Source organism: Dendroctonus ponderosae, unplaced genomic scaffold, assembly GCF_020466585.1.
Source record: "Dendroctonus ponderosae isolate FM_Combo_2020 unplaced genomic scaffold, Dpon_F_20191213v2 Dpon_F_20191213_1, whole genome shotgun sequence".
In the NCBI taxonomy this organism is placed as follows: domain Eukaryota; kingdom Metazoa; phylum Arthropoda; class Insecta; order Coleoptera; family Curculionidae; genus Dendroctonus; species Dendroctonus ponderosae.
The window spans coordinates 24,989,560-25,004,299 of record NW_026017110.1 but is presented as its reverse complement, the minus strand read 5'-3'; the positions used below and the strand labels follow the sequence as shown (position 1 = coordinate 25,004,299).

Sequence of the window (14,740 nt, the reverse complement as noted above, 5' to 3'; positions counted from 1 at the left end):
TTTCTAATCATATCTGTGAGTCATTCTGTGATCTTGAAAACTACATAAATATAATTATGTAGTTTTCAAGTTTCAATGTTATAACATCTATTTTTGCAGCAGAAATGTACAAACAAAAATTACAGACTTTATGACGTAGATTTCAAATTGAATTTTGTTTATCTTTTTGTGTTATTTTTAGTCATACCTACTAACTTCTACTACTCTATGTAAAAATAACGAAATAAAATACACCACGTATGTGTTTTTGTATTATACTTCGCTTATAGCGAACTCCGGATATAACGAACCAGTTTTAGTTCAATTTTGACTCAACTGTATTTTGTTTTGCGTATCTTTGCTTAAATTTGGCAGTTTCGGTTGTTTGTACTTTCGTTTATAAATCCGGATTTCTGTTTTTTGTTACAGGTCTTATAGAAACCAAACTGGGTACGGAAACGGTAATGGATATCGTCCTCGTCAAAATGGATTCGAATCGCGAGGCTCCAATGGCAACTTCGGCCAACGTAATGGAAATTGGAACAACAATCAATGGGGTGATAGCAGGCAAAGTGGAAACTACGGCGACAAAGGCAATTTTGCAGGGGACAAGCTGCACAATGTCGAGTGGGCAAACAAAACTCTTCGTCCCTTTAAGAAGGATTTTTATGTTGAACATGATATCATTGGACAAAGGTAATTTAGCACGCTTGCAATTCAGGTGGGACTATAACAAGCTTTATTTTTATTATTAGATCAGATGAAGAGGTGAAGAAGTACTGCCTGGAAAAGGGAATAACCGTTCAAGGCAAAGCCCCCAAACCTATTCAAAGTTTCCACGAGGCCAATTTTCCTGATTATGTGCTTGATGCTGTAGTGGCGCAAGGCTATGAGTATCCCACCTCCATTCAAGCTCAAGGCTGGCCCATTGCTCTCAGTGGCCAGGACATGGTGGGAATAGCTCAAACAGGATCGGGAAAAACTCTTGCCTACATACTGCCAGCTATCGTGCATATAAACAATCAATGTGATGTTCAAAGAGGAGAAGGGCCGATTGTTCTAATTTTAGCCCCCACGAGGGAATTGGCTCAGCAGATTCAACAAGTAATAAATCAGCATTAAACAGCACTTCTTGTTTACCCAAGATTAAATTCCAGGTTGCGCACGCCTTTGGCAAGACGTCCCGAATTCGCAATACCTGCGTCTTTGGCGGAGCCCCCAAAGGACCCCAAGCTAGAGATCTGGAACGCGGCGTTGAAATCTGCATTGCTACACCTGGTCGATTGATCGACTTTTTGGAAAGAGGAACTACCAACTTGGAGCGATGCACTTACTTGGTGTTGGATGAAGCCGACAGGATGCTAGATATGGGCTTTGAGCCCCAAATTCGCAAAGTTTTGAGTCAGATTCGACCTGACCGCCAAACATTAATGTGGTCTGCCACCTGGCCAAAAGAAGTAAAAAAATTGGCTTTAGACTTCATGAAGTCCTATGTCCAACTAAATGTTGGGTCGCTGGAGTTATCAGCTAATCATAATATTATGCAGATCGTTGATGTTTGTCAAGAGCACGAAAAAGATATCAAGTAAGTGACTTACGTCCATATATTATTCATTGCTGCTTTTTACAGTTGATTTTTTTGTTTCAGATTGAACAACTTGCTGCAGGAGATTGCGATCACTCTGGACCCGGCATCCAAAATCATTATCTTCGTCGAAACCAAGAAAAAAGTGGAAGGCGTAACACGCAATATTAGAGGATCCGGATGGCGAGCTGTGTCGATGCATGGCGACAAAAGCCAAGATCAACGGGACTATGTGTTGAAAGAATTCAGAAATGGCAAAGCTTCGATTTTAGTAGCCACTGATGTTGCCGCAAGAGGATTAGGTAAGACCCTCAATAACAGGTAAACCTTCGGGCATTGGAAATTGTGAATTTAGAATTCAAAATTCATTGAGTATACCTTTGATGTTGAAATATGGAAATATTTTTAGTAGCGTCATGGAGAACTTTAGTTACAATGCAAAAGTCGGAATTAATTGTATCCAGCCAAATTACTGTTGTAGCTAAAGTGTCAATGGCAATATTCATTTAGGATTTTCAGACTGTTTTTGTTGGTATTAACTAATTTATAGTACATGTTTTGATAATTTTGAAAGTTGTGCAGTAGTTGGGGTATATTTCTTACCAGTTCAACTGGAATGGGGTCCATTTATCATTTGGCTGATATATAAACTGACTTTTTTTGCGATTTAAAAAAAATTAAAATTGTTTTGTCTTGGGAAAGGATTTTAAGAATTCAAGAAAATAATATTCGGAAAAGCATATGATTTCTCAACAACTGTATTTTGGATAAATTTGTACTAATCAGTCTGGCTGTCCTTTTTGTTTCAGAGGCACGGGCATGATAGCGATTATTTAATGAGGCTAGTTTAAGCCTTTAGAAAGTTAAAGTTTAAACATCAGCGGATATTTGTCTTGCGGGTGCCTCTTATGACCATCGGAAGAACGTTTGGTTTGAACGTCTGGAGTAAGACGTTTATTTCAGTCTTCCAATTGGTCAATTTGTCTGCTGAGGTGTTTCAGTAATTTTTGGACGTTCACACACACACTATGAGATCAAACAGTAAATTATTGTCCAGTGTTAAAAATGCTAAGGCAACTGCAAGTGTGTGGAGGTATGAATACTGCTTCACTTAAGTAAGGCAGACACGCTACTAATTACCCATCTAGGTTACTCGTTGTGATTTGAATCTAGCATTTATTCACAACTTCATGGATTTTCCTTAGAGTTATCGACACGGTTAGTATATAAAATTTATTTTGGCATGTTGATTATGTAGATTTTGCGTTTCTGCTTTTGGTGGCCAAATATGGGGTTTTATATGCTTTGGTGAACGTTGATGGCTACTTTTAACCAATTGTTTAGTGATAATTTAAAACGGATTTGGTTATTGATATATTGACTTCAGCAGTATTAATTTGTGTGGTACTTGAACCAAGAACTGAAGTGTTTCCACTAGAATTTCATTCTTTCAGAATATTGGGAGGTTTTTTAAAACATTCAAACGAATTTTTGTCACAGGGCTAAGGCTTCCAATAATTTCAATTTCCTTCACAAATAACATCCAATTTTTTGTAAGTATACGGATAAACTGTGGATTTTTTCATTCATTTCAATTCAATTCAAAATTGCTCAGGTTTTTCGAGGTCTTATTTGACATAAATATATTTTTTTATCTTTTGCTGAACCAATGTAACAACACGAAACGTTGATTTTTGCGCCAACTAGCAATTGATTCTACTATTGATTTATTTATATGATTAGATGTAGACGGAATTAAGTACGTTGTCAACTATGATTACCCACATTCGTCCGAAGATTATATTCATCGAATCGGAAGAACTGGCCGATGCAATTCCACGGGAACTTCATATGCGTTCTTTACTCCCTCTAATTCCAAGCATGCTAAAGATTTAATTTCTGTCCTGCAAGAGGCTAAACAGGTATATATTTATTTTCTGTTTTTTATGTGTAAATGTTATTTTTGTTTTGATTTGTATGATAGATTGTTGACCCAAAGTTGCAAGAGATGGCCCGCAATAGCTACAACGGTAAGCCAAATAGATGGGGCGCAAGGCCTTTCAAGGCAAGACAGAATGGAATATCGTCCCAAAAGTCCGGGTATGGCGGATTCCGCAATAATGGATACAATGGATATTCCAAAATTAATGGTAAGTATTGCTTGCAATTAACATTCGGACAACGAAGTTAAACATACTGTATTTGCAGGTTACTAATTGGAGTAAATGGCTGGTACCACTTCGTTAATATCGTAAATGTTTCCTTGTTGATCACATGTGATTTTCATGTTTTAGAATAGCTATTGCATTTCAGTCTTCGTTCAATACTAAAAGTATTATTGATAATCTATATCTTTCACGTTTGTAATATGTGTTTGTTTATGACTGTGATAGAAGTAGATTTCTTCTTTTAGCCGTAAGTTTTTGGTTCACCACTATGTATTATTTATTACAAAATTGAACGTTTAGCAAAAATAAATTATCTTTTCATATATGGTGTTTTTTTTTCTATTTTTCCCGCTTAACTTGTAGGTATTTTTTTCCTGGTTGGTTTGACTCCATTGAAACATGCGGAAGCTTTCCAGAAAATGCTGCAAGTAATATGGAATATATTGATTAAACATTTTCGATATTTTGATGGTATTTGTTGACTGGCACAGAGGTTTCTATAGTATTCATGTGTCATATTGATTTATTTTCAGTTGATTTTTGTTCTAAATAATTATTGTCCCACCCTGAAATGAGTTCTTCGGATGAGTCCAATCGACTGAACAACTGCGTAACATGCGAACAAATCAAGTACAGCCAGGAAGACGAGACTTTGTCGAGTAATTCCGAAGGAAAACAAGAAAGTGTGGAGTCCTTACGCTTGAATTTTAACCAAAGCAAGTTGGAAAAGATTAGACATCCAACTGTACAACAAAACAAAACGTTTTCTTTGGAGAAAGTCAGAGAGATTGAGCGCAGAAATTCGATGCTTGTGAACAGGATTTTGTACCACAACCGGCGACCAAACCAGTATAAACTTACCGTTGCTAGTTTACCGAAAATAACCAGCGCAGAGATCAATAGAAGACGGTTTAATGAGAAAATAGCCAAAGACAATCAGGTAAGGTCCCGGTTACGTTTCAGCCTAAGGTAATTTTGTGATTTTTTAGATATTGTTGAAAAAAATTCAATCCGTAAAACCAGCAGTGAGATACCCATAAAGATGTCTGTGAAGTAACATTTTACAGTATTTTCTATGATTTTAAATAGAGTTTTGTTGAATTGATTTTTGCGTTTCTGGATAGTGGCCGACAGTGCTTAAGCAAAATCACAATTTTCGTGTTTTTAAACTAACTAACGTTTAAAGTCTATCGTTCTTAAGTATACGATTTTGAATTTTGTCAGTTTTTTTTAAATTGATTGATTTCGCTGATTAATGTTCATTCAGAGAGACAACACGTTTTTCACTTGCTGCATCGTTTATTAACTGATGAGAAAATTTCAAAGGCATTCGCAATAAACTGCAAAAAACTAAACGAGTTTTCAACGTGAGGAAATAGTTCCAACTAAGCTGTCCAATCGCTTTATGATATATTAAACATGATCTATCAGAAAAAATATATTTTTAACACGCAATTTGCAGTTTATTACCTAGATGACCAAAACGTCACAAAAATAAGAGGTGTGTTACAGTTTCGAACAAGGAAGGGGGAGTATTTAAACGTTACAGTCTTGAAATTGAACTGTTCATAGACCTACATCATTGAGAGAAACATCTACAGACACGACATATCACTTGAATCTAGATTATTCCCAATGTTGGGACCAGGGTGAGCCGCTGCCGCCACTTGTAAAAGGATTGAATGGACCTGCTTGCTGCTGCTGCTGCTGCTGCTGTTGGTAACGTTTTTGTTCTTCCTGTAATTAGGACTCAATTGTGAACTCAAGGTGAATTGGAAAAGTTGATTAAGATTCAAGAGCTCAGGCTTTTTTAAGAGGTTTAAAGGTTTAAGAAACAAATTGGTTTGTTTGATTAAGTTGCGTGTTAAACGTATACAGGTCCTGCACGTAATTATGTACGTTAAAGTTCTTAGATTATAAGAAGTCATATACAAATGGGGAGGTGCCAAACAACAAAACTACTCAAAACAAGCCACACAATTTATCAATTGGAGTTAACTGTTGGATATTTGATCTCCAAAATGGCGAAAACTATTAATTTTTGTTGTTTTTCTTTAAAACGGTTAAACATAGAAACTTCAATTTTGGTATACATTATAAGCTAATTGAGTTCCATTCTATGGTAGTGTTTTGTAGTTCAGTTTACTTTTATACAGGGTACAAATGTGGAACCTCTACTTTTGTTTTGTTCAGAACTTTGTTTGTACACCTAAACTTTAATCAGCATAATTTTTTGAATTACTACAAGTTGTTTATCACTTTTTGATCTCTCATTGTTTTTTCCTAAGGGCACTAATTTGCCCCCAAAAAAATGAAATCGTTTCGGCTTGATCAAAACTTTCCCAGCCATTGAATTGGGGTCAAGAAGGTCCTCGTCTCCTAGATCTCCCGATCTAAACGCGCTTGATTTTCACTTCTGGGGCCATTTAAAAAACACGGTATATTCAACAGAAGTGAATACAATCGAAGAACTTCCGGAAATAATGTTTCATATTTCGGTGCAAACTTTACGGTCTGTAAATTTTAGTTTCATTAAAAGACTGCGATTATGCCAAGAATGTCAAGGTGACCAATTTTAACAGCTGCTAAGTTAACATCAGAATGGTTATTTAAAATAAATTTTGCTTGTTTATATCGTTGCACATATTGTTACCTTGTTATTATTTAAGTAAAATTTATTCAAACTTAATAATTATAATCTGAACCAAAATGCACAATTTAGAAAAATAATATAGGTTGTTAGTAATCAACTAATAATGCGTGGAAAAATTATTATATGAACCCGTTATCAGATTTAAAAAATTAACTTAATTACTTACACATTTTGCGAACGGCAAAGAAAACGCTTTTATTTTTTTGCTGTCAGACTAGTGCGTTGGAAACCAAATATCTCAACAACGAAACATCAAATTAAAAAAATTCCCAGGAAGACCCCTTCTAAAATAACTAGAAGAACAAGCTGTTAAAATATTTTAACATATTTACGGAACACCCTTTATAAAGCCTTCAAGTTGAAGCAATCCTGTTTACACAAACTGGATAAAATTAGCGATAAGAATATATTTTTAATTGAGAAAGGAGTTCCAAAAAGGGTCGTGAGACCAAATCTTACAAAGCAACTCCTCCTCAAGACAGGTTGGAATTGGGAAAACAATTTTAAGATTCCCCTTTGTGTGAAATTCTGGATTTGGCGGAGTTCGAGGGGCTTTGCTAGCACCTCCTCATATGCATTTTCCCAAAATTTAAACTTACTATTTGAAATGTTCAAAGAACGCACGGAAAGCAAACAATAAAAAACTTTACAGTTGCGGATAAAGTAAACTCAAGCTTTGAGCGATTGAAAAAAAGCAGCACGTAAATAAGTAGCTCGCAACATACTCGGCCTGCAGGATAAAGCCATTTAAAGGGGGCTTAAATTATATAATAGTGCAATTCTTACCTCGGCTCTTTTCTTCTTTTGAATTTGTTCATCGAAGCCAGGAGGCGTGCGCCGAACACGATTCGGCGACTGTGTGTGAGGAGTCCAAATGGAGTGGGATCCCCACAAATACGAGGCATTATTCGCCAATTTGGAAGTAGAGTTCAGCACACTACTGAACGTGTTTGACCAATAGCCTCTATTGGCAGGAGGAGACGTTGAGAGTGCGGGCCCGCCTCGCCAAGAATCATCTGTTTCAAGAAAAAATGTATGAGAAAACATAACTTTTACTGCACCTCCAAGTACCTTCCAGGACAGGTGGTGAGAATAAATTTGTTCGAATAGTTTCATCCGGCGGGATACTTGTGTCGCGAAACAGTTGCTGCCTAGGCCAACCAATAGCCTGTTCTTCACGGGGTACATTTTGCGGCTGATGAGAGAAGAAACTGGGAGGACTTCTATTGGCTCCGGTCATAAAAGTGTTATTAGCCACAGCAGCAATCACGCTCGTATCGTTTATCGGATAAAATTCGGGTGGTTGAACCTGCCGACTCGGAGGAAGATACTGGGCGCCTAAACACATAATACCAATCACACACTCAACAAAACATTTTTTTCGAAATTTACCCTCATGATTGAACAAATCTGGACTCATACTATCTGGGGTTCCCATTCGTCTGGACCCAATAGGACCTAAATCGATGGGTTTATAGGGTTCAACGTACATCGTAGGTTTGGTGCAAGGTTTGTTCTGTTTGAATGGGCTGATGCTTTGCGCGAAACAAGGCTCATCTTGAGGATATACTGAAGGTGACTCTGAACTTTGAGTGTAAACCGGGGATGGGGCGCTTGGGGGTTCGCTGCGAGCTACAACATCACTGGAAAAACAGGACATTAAATTATAAGCTCGGATAGGATGAACTTGTGGGGTTTGGCAAACCTAAATCGGGCCTTGTTTTCGCTCCAACCGGGACAAGATGGGGGAGCAGTTGGAAGCGCTACGAAAAATCCAGGGGCTTTAGGAGCTTCCGGTTCAGCCGCAGGCTCGTTTTCCATGACAAATTGCTTGCGTTCATTATGACTCTTGTGTCGAAAAATTAACTTATCTTTGCGCTCCTTGAATTTCGGCTCCCTTCGTCGTTTTTCTCTGAAAAAAAAAACTCACATGCATCGCGTTCTCGCTGAAATACTTTAAGCCTACCTGCTAATATTGTGAATGAATGTGGATTTGTTATCTGTGCCTTTAGCTGGCGACTCTTGCTCTTTCTCTTGTTCCCCTCCAGCCGGTTTGTTTGCCTTGATCCTTAATTTACTATTTACAAAGCTAACGTGCTTAATCTTACTGTCTTGAGCCTCTTTCGAATTGATCACGTCGTTTACAGTCTGGGACGAAACATTCACTTTCTGTTTCGGCCAGTTTAGTCTTTGGTTTTCCTTATCAACCTGCAATTATTTATAATGGTTGCGTGGAATATTTTCATTTAAATCTAAATATCTACCTCATCACAGTTCATACTACTATTACTGCTTTCGGTCGTAGTGGAGGAAGATTCTTCTTCCTGTGCAGGTACTTGAATCACTTTGCACTGCTTTTTCGGAGCAGCACTTTTTTTGAGATCAACCTCCTTCTGTTGAGCGTGCTTATCTTTCTTCCCCTTTTCCCCCAATAACTTCAGCTCTTTTTCAGTTTTTCGCTCTCGTGACTTCAAGCGGTGCCTTTCAAATAGAATATCCTTTTTCTTTTGTCGTTCTCTCACCCGTTCTCGTTCCAGTTCATCTTCCACGCTATTTTCTCTTTCATTCAGACTGCTTTTTTGACAGAGCTTCCGTTTAGCTCTTCCGGTTGTTGGGATTATTGCAGGTTCAGACTTCGTGTTTTCTGTCTCCTTAGCCTCTGGAGCATATTCGGTTTTCACCTAGAAAGCATTATCGTTAACTTATTATATTATTAGTATACTAGATTGCTTTGTCCTGCTTAGATCTTCTCAGATTGAAATAAATCATTGATATTTTGATGGAAACCTTTCTTACCTTTTCTTTCAAAGATGTCTGAAACTCCACACGAACCTGTCGACCAATTTGCCGAAGATCAAGTACGGGTAACATGGGAGGAGTATTTGAGACCATATAGATCGCCAGAGCTTTTGCTTTTGCCGTATTGGCGTCTAGCAGTGCTATGGCAAAAACTAGGAGGAGCATTACAGTGAGGAAAACGTTAACTATGTAACTCATGACAATTTCCCATGATGGCCGATCTAATAAAACGCTGCAAAATCGACAATAATGCCGGGAAACCGTTGCTTTCAGAGAATAATTGACGAACGTATTTAGACTGGTCCCTATAATCAGGACTCTGGATATCTCGTGCAGAGTTAGATCTGGAGTAAATGCCAGATCGATTTTCCTTGAAGTGTTGGGAGACAACATGAATGGTTCGCAATTAATGACCTATAGAAACAACGAAAACCCCAATAACCTACATTTATAATGGCCCAAAAAACACTTGCCTTAAACCCGAATCCCACGCAGGAATATCCGTTGATAAAAAAACTTGTAACATGCACGGGAATTTCACCTAAGTTTTTGGCCGCAAAGCTCTCTATAATCGTCAGGTTGGGTAGGAAAGGATTCTGATTCAGGTCCGAATTGCAAGGCCGCATGTGCTTTTCTGATAATTCGAATTGCAAAGGCTTTTGGTCCCCGGGTTGCAAAGTGGCAAATTCAAAGAGCGGAATCGTGCCTTTTCCATTCAGGCGCACCACTTCAAGAATAGTGAGGTTGTTGCGAATCAGAAGCAGACTGGAATAGGGTCTTGCCTCTTCAGCAGTAAAGTCTGTAAAGACAAAACATTGCAAATTCTAGTTGAATCGGCCGATAGGAAATTACCTAAATTGACCCTCTTGGATTGACCAGGCATTAAGATAAGCGGCAGGGATTGCTTGTAAACGTTAATTCTGAGATTTTCAACAAAGTGTTTTTGCTGATTTTCCATCACGCGCTTGTCAAAAGAAAACCAATTCGCACTGGTGTATTTTATGTCCGAAGGGGGAATAAAGCTGCTGGGCAAGCCGTCGTATAGCATTTCAGCGTGTGGATAGTCGTTTTCAAAAATTAACTGAACGACTATGCTATGATTGGCAGGATTTTGCAAAATCAGGGTTTTGTGTGAAGAGTTTCGAACCTGAAATTGACACTAGTTAGACCCAGTTACAGGGCGAGTTTACCTGCAACTCACTTGGGTAAGAGGAAACTCCAGCGTTGAATTAATAACGGAAGTTTGCCGCACCAATTTAGGCCAAGTGTAGTTGATTTTGCTGACAAATATTTGGCCCTTCACTCCAGAGGTATCCAGCCGCAAGCTAATGTTCCTAGTTTTGGCCCCGTTTTCAGTGAAATTCAAAAATCGACCATAAAAACTGGAGGCAAGTTTCATATCGTATTCTGATACCTGTTTGGTGATGACTAGAGTTCGGAGCCACGAAGCTGCAAAGCAATCTGGTGGTGATTTGCAAAAACAAATGGTGAGAAGGGCCATACCTGAGCCTTCACTAATAAAACCAGTGTAACAGTTCGGGCCACAGTTAGACTCGGGATTAAAGTACATATAACCGATAATCCGGTTCACTTTAGGCAAAATGTTGCTGGTAATAGCAGCGAATACTCTTCCGTCTGGAGGAAGAGTAAGGATATTTTCAACCGACATTTTCTCGGAAAATGACGAAAACACTCGGAGTGGGTGAGTACAAGTTTTTCCCTGCAATCCCCGTATTGCCAGCTTAACATGTATGCTAAAATGCGCATTTTATACTTACAGGAAAACAGTTATCAAACAGAAGATCATCTCGATCAATGATCATTTCGCCAGCAGCAACTTTGTAGCTGACAGGAAATGATAAATTTTCATAAACAGTTTGTATATGAATATCACCTTTAACATAACCATCATCATCATTTGTATTGATGGTCATTTTAACAACGGCATAACCTTGCGCAGCTACGCTATCCTAAAAAAACAAGGATTTGTATGTAAAACACCCTAATTTATAGCTAATTAGTACGGTCAAATTAAGCCTGTTTCGGGCGCTAAATGGATGCAGGTAAGATTATTGGAAGTTGTACAGAAGGAAACGTAAATTAATGTTTCGATAGCATCAAGGGTTCAAAAGCTATGCGCAAAAAAACGGTTTTTGGCAATTTCTTCGATTATTTAAAAAACGAGCAAACTATTGTCATCATATCCTGCCGAACAACTCCCAATACTCTTTTACCTTCATCCATTTAGTACCTGAAAAAAACCTGATCCAACTGGACTAAATGGATATAGTTGATAAACTTACACATTTAGTGAGATTCTCAAAATTATGGTACATCAGCACATGCTTGTGATCACCCACTCCACAACCAAAAAGTTCAAACTCGCTGGTGGCTAATGAGGTAGTCAAATGTAAGAGTGCCAGCTCAACGGGATTAGGATTGTTCAAACTGAAGACTAGTTCCATCTTCTTGTGATGACCGATTAGACCTATATTGAGCGACCGACCGTCACTAGGATATGGTAAGTGCTGAAATAGGCAAAGCTCGATGTGCTTTTTTTCACTGCAGAGCAAAGAAGCGGCTTACGATTTGCAGTTTTCCATTATAACTTAACAATGGCACATTCATTTCAGACACGTTGGTTAGTATTTTAATATGGCTGGTCAGCTGCATATCAGTCTTCTTAGCGGTGGGCTTCAACCAAATGTTAAACAGACTTTTCTTCTCAAGAGGATGCACTGTTAGTGGAGTTAATGTCTGAACCTGAAAAAGCATCTGGTTTTGATACTCGATAATTTTCCAATTATTGGGTAGCCTTACCTTAAACGTAGTATCCATATCAAAAGGAAATTTAACATCTACAATCTGAACTGAAAGATTAAAATGATTGACAACCTCAAAGTTCCGCTCGTTCGTGTCCATTTCCTGCTCATTTAGAAAATACGTTGTGGACATTTTGTCGTAGCTGAGCCCGCCTTTAAGTACAGTCAAAAAGTAAGGGATTTCTGTGCGATTCTTTCCCCCTTGCAGTTTCACTATTATCTTGCCGTGATAGTCTTCAAATTGCCAAGCATTTTTCCCTGAAATCAATTCGGGCATTCATACATGAACAGGTTGGAATAAACAATCTAATAGAATGAACACTTACAATCCAAAGTTAAAGTTCCCACATTGACGCACTTGTTTTCATCTTCGCCTGGAGGGTTAATTCTTATGTTGTAGTAATGGATTTTAATGGACTTTGATAGAGTAGATACACTGTGAACACGGACGGCCCGTTTCAGCGGATTATGAAGACATAAATTGACTTCTTTTGGTTCGTCCAAGGAGCCTGCGATACCAAAATCCACATACCCTTGCGGATGGAAAACATTTTGAACTTCAGTAACTTCCACTTCAAGTGGAACTATCAAAATTTCTTCAGGATCGTGAAGTTTTATTCTGAAAAATTATTTTACGATCAAAGTCTACCAAACGTTAGCTTTTCCCGCAATATATGCACCTGATATAAGCTGTATGATTGTGCGGTATTTTTGCGTCAAAACGAATTCGAATCACTGCCTTCGTTTCATAGGGATTAATCTCCCAAAGACCATTCGGTCCTTCGTGCTGTCCGCCAGGAAGCTCTAAGTGGAATCCACCTCCACTGCTGAGAATTTCGACAATCTAATATTGAAAACATCTTAAAATAAACCTAGTAAAGTCGCGAGACAATGCAAGTGAACTTCTATATTGTACAAAAAAAGATTAAAACAATCGCAGTCAATAGGAAAAAGTACCTGTATCGCCTGCGAATGAGGGTTGTGCATGTAAATAACCGGGGTAAAAGTCGAATTCACCGGCAATTTTACACCTACGATGGGTCGAACTTTGTAACTGTTAAACGTGCCAAATGCTTTCACCTAAAATAAGTTTTATCCTCAATATATTAAAGTGACCTGAGTATTGATAAACAAATATTTATTGAAATTAAGTAAATAATTTGCGAACAGGGCTCGTTTTCGGAAAGAATTTAAAACAGCAATGGAGGAACCAAAAATGACTTTTAAGAGAAAATGGTGATTTCAACGCAGAGTTGGTAAGAACACAAAATGCAATACTAGTATATGAAAACACGCCAAGAACGTGGCAAATATAATGGTAAACAAATTGGAGACTTTCGTTTGATAAACGTTATTTTCCTAGATCGCTATAATGGTGGAAGAAAGATGAACGCTCAAAAAGTTTCAACGGTATTAAGGTATTTTTGCAATTTTGCAAGCATATTTCGACTTTCTCAACAAGCGAAAAAGTTTATATAAACTTGAGGTTTCTTTTTTAACTTTGAAATATTTTTACACATTATTTTGTGTGACAAATTAAAAAAAAACAGTACGTTTAATATTAGTGTATAGCACCCGCAAAAAGCTTCATAAAGAAGTAAATTCAAAAAAGTGTTGACTTACATTATATTTCACAAATCCATTCGATGTGTGTAGAAATAACGAACTTTCTACGGGTCCTTCGTGCCTTCCTAAATACACAACTTTAAATGTTGTGTTGCCATTTGGTGGAATTTGCTGAGCAAAAAGGGCATTTTTAGCATTTTGCATTAAAATTTTGCAATTTTACATTTCGTGTAGTTAAAAAATTGCTTTTAGTATTCAAAAGCTTGAATTTGGCCAAACTAGTGTCGTCAGTTTGTGTTATTTAATCCTAACTCTATGATTCCTAAGGGCTGGGTCAAGCAAGTATATAAATCTTACAAAATTCAGGCTTTAGACTACGTGAGGAAGGCTCCAGATAATTAATACTGCGGAGTGATCAATTATTAAACTATTTATAAATTTTTAAAAACAACTTTTTATAATGAACATACCTTATCTTCAAAGAAAGAGCTATGGAAATGTACAGTATTTCCAGAAATGGATGATAAGTCGACAGTTTTATTGCTATCAGTATTAAAAAGGGTAACAATCCTGGAATGCGGTGTTCCAAGCGACCTTAAAAAAATGTTTTGTAACAACAGAAGATTTATGTAGTTTTTCGTAATTTACCGTTCGCGGAAATCTAAAACCTCTGGATCAAAGCGCAAGTTTAGATTATCCAGAGAATCTACATTTTGGAAGTACCTTAAGGAGCCAATTTCCTGAAAAATACCAAAGTATTTATCCAGAATGGAATGGATTGTTGTTTCCAGCGTTTTTACCTCATGAATGTGGGATAATTCGTCGTCAAAATACCGGGATTTTTTTGTCATAAATCCTGAAACCAAAATAGCTAATGTGTAGGCAAATAAGGATTTTTTTTCATAAAACTTACCATGGCCACTGTCATGAAACGTTAAATGGGTTATCCGGATCAGTTGCATAAATGTAAACAGAAACGTATAAAATAAAGCTTGTTTTTCAAACATTTCTCGTTTCTCACGGATTTATCTTCCAAAATGCTTAATATTTTCATTTTGACCTGACATTGCTTTTATGATTTTCATCGACTATTTATGTCACTTTTTCAATCAGCCTACGCTTCCTCTAGGCAATTCTCCTATTGGCAGTACTGGATCATGTACTGAAT

General features: G+C 37.6%; 3 protein-coding genes across 4 annotated transcripts in view; 2 read left to right on the top strand and 1 right to left on the bottom strand.

Moving 5' to 3' along the window:
* The window catches only part of LOC109540544 (ATP-dependent RNA helicase p62-like), a 6,735-nt gene extending 2,680 nt beyond the window's left edge, over positions 1 to 4,055 (top strand). Inside the window, exons 3-9 of the mRNA XM_048661149.1 lie at positions 409 to 675; positions 735 to 1,083; positions 1,137 to 1,564; positions 1,628 to 1,866; positions 3,308 to 3,486; positions 3,549 to 3,714; positions 3,773 to 4,055. Coding sequence (XP_048517106.1) covers positions 409 to 675; positions 735 to 1,083; positions 1,137 to 1,564; positions 1,628 to 1,866; positions 3,308 to 3,486; positions 3,549 to 3,714; positions 3,773 to 3,780 — 1,636 coding nt within the window. The 3' untranslated portion in view covers positions 3,781 to 4,055. The remainder of the gene's footprint in view (positions 1 to 408; positions 676 to 734; positions 1,084 to 1,136; positions 1,565 to 1,627; positions 1,867 to 3,307; positions 3,487 to 3,548; positions 3,715 to 3,772) is intronic.
* Positions 4,056 to 4,224: 169 nt separating this feature from the next.
* LOC109540554 (cilia- and flagella-associated protein 97-like) lies at positions 4,225 to 4,837 on the top strand. Its single transcript, XM_019908987.2, has 2 exons — positions 4,225 to 4,672; positions 4,722 to 4,837. Exons 1-2 carry the CDS (start codon positions 4,304 to 4,306, stop codon positions 4,770 to 4,772), a joined length of 420 nt encoding a protein of 139 aa, XP_019764546.1. The 5' UTR covers positions 4,225 to 4,303; the 3' UTR covers positions 4,773 to 4,837.
* A 174-nt stretch (positions 4,838 to 5,011) lies between these two features.
* LOC109545201 (transmembrane protein 131) lies at positions 5,012 to 14,673 on the bottom strand. 2 transcript variants are annotated; one of them, XM_019915747.2, is made up of 24 exons: positions 14,486 to 14,673; positions 14,373 to 14,428; positions 14,221 to 14,312; positions 14,043 to 14,166; positions 13,630 to 13,743; positions 12,964 to 13,086; positions 12,687 to 12,850; positions 12,333 to 12,625; positions 12,005 to 12,264; positions 11,771 to 11,947; positions 11,488 to 11,712; positions 10,963 to 11,154; positions 10,688 to 10,904; positions 10,386 to 10,633; positions 10,037 to 10,331; positions 9,658 to 9,983; positions 9,182 to 9,598; positions 8,650 to 9,066; positions 8,352 to 8,593; positions 8,091 to 8,297; positions 7,778 to 8,028; positions 7,457 to 7,723; positions 7,172 to 7,401; positions 5,012 to 5,469 (listed from the first exon to the last, which is right to left on the bottom strand). In XM_019915747.2, the coding sequence occupies exons 1-24, from the start codon at positions 14,577 to 14,579 to the stop codon at positions 5,359 to 5,361; spliced, it is 5,142 nt and encodes a 1,713-aa protein (XP_019771306.2). In that variant the 5' UTR covers positions 14,580 to 14,673; the 3' UTR covers positions 5,012 to 5,358. The 2 variants fall into 2 exon arrangements, with proteins under 2 accessions (XP_019771306.2, XP_048517105.1); XM_048661148.1 differs by having other exon boundaries at positions 11,771 to 11,949; positions 12,016 to 12,264.
* Between the last annotated feature and the right edge of the window lie 67 nt (positions 14,674 to 14,740).

Bases quoted from the DNA above. Each gene is read 5' to 3' on its own strand.
- LOC109545201 (XM_019915747.2), bottom strand. From the start codon at position 14,579: ATGTTTGAAAAACAAGCTTTATTTTATACGTTTCTGTTTACATTTATG. The intron at 14,167-14,220 runs GTAAATTACGAA...CATTTTTTTAAG, and splicing joins GTTTTAGATTTCCGCGAACG to GTCGCTTGGAACACCGCATT. The intron at 5,470-7,171 runs GTAAGAATTGCA...TCCTAATTACAG, and splicing joins AAAAGAAGAAAAGAGCCGAG to GAAGAACAAAAACGTTACCA.
- LOC109540554 (XM_019908987.2), top strand. From the start codon at position 4,304: ATGAGTTCTTCGGATGAGTCCAATCGACTGAACAACTGCGTAACATGC. The intron at 4,673-4,721 runs GTAAGGTCCCGG...GTGATTTTTTAG, and splicing joins AAATAGCCAAAGACAATCAG to ATATTGTTGAAAAAAATTCA.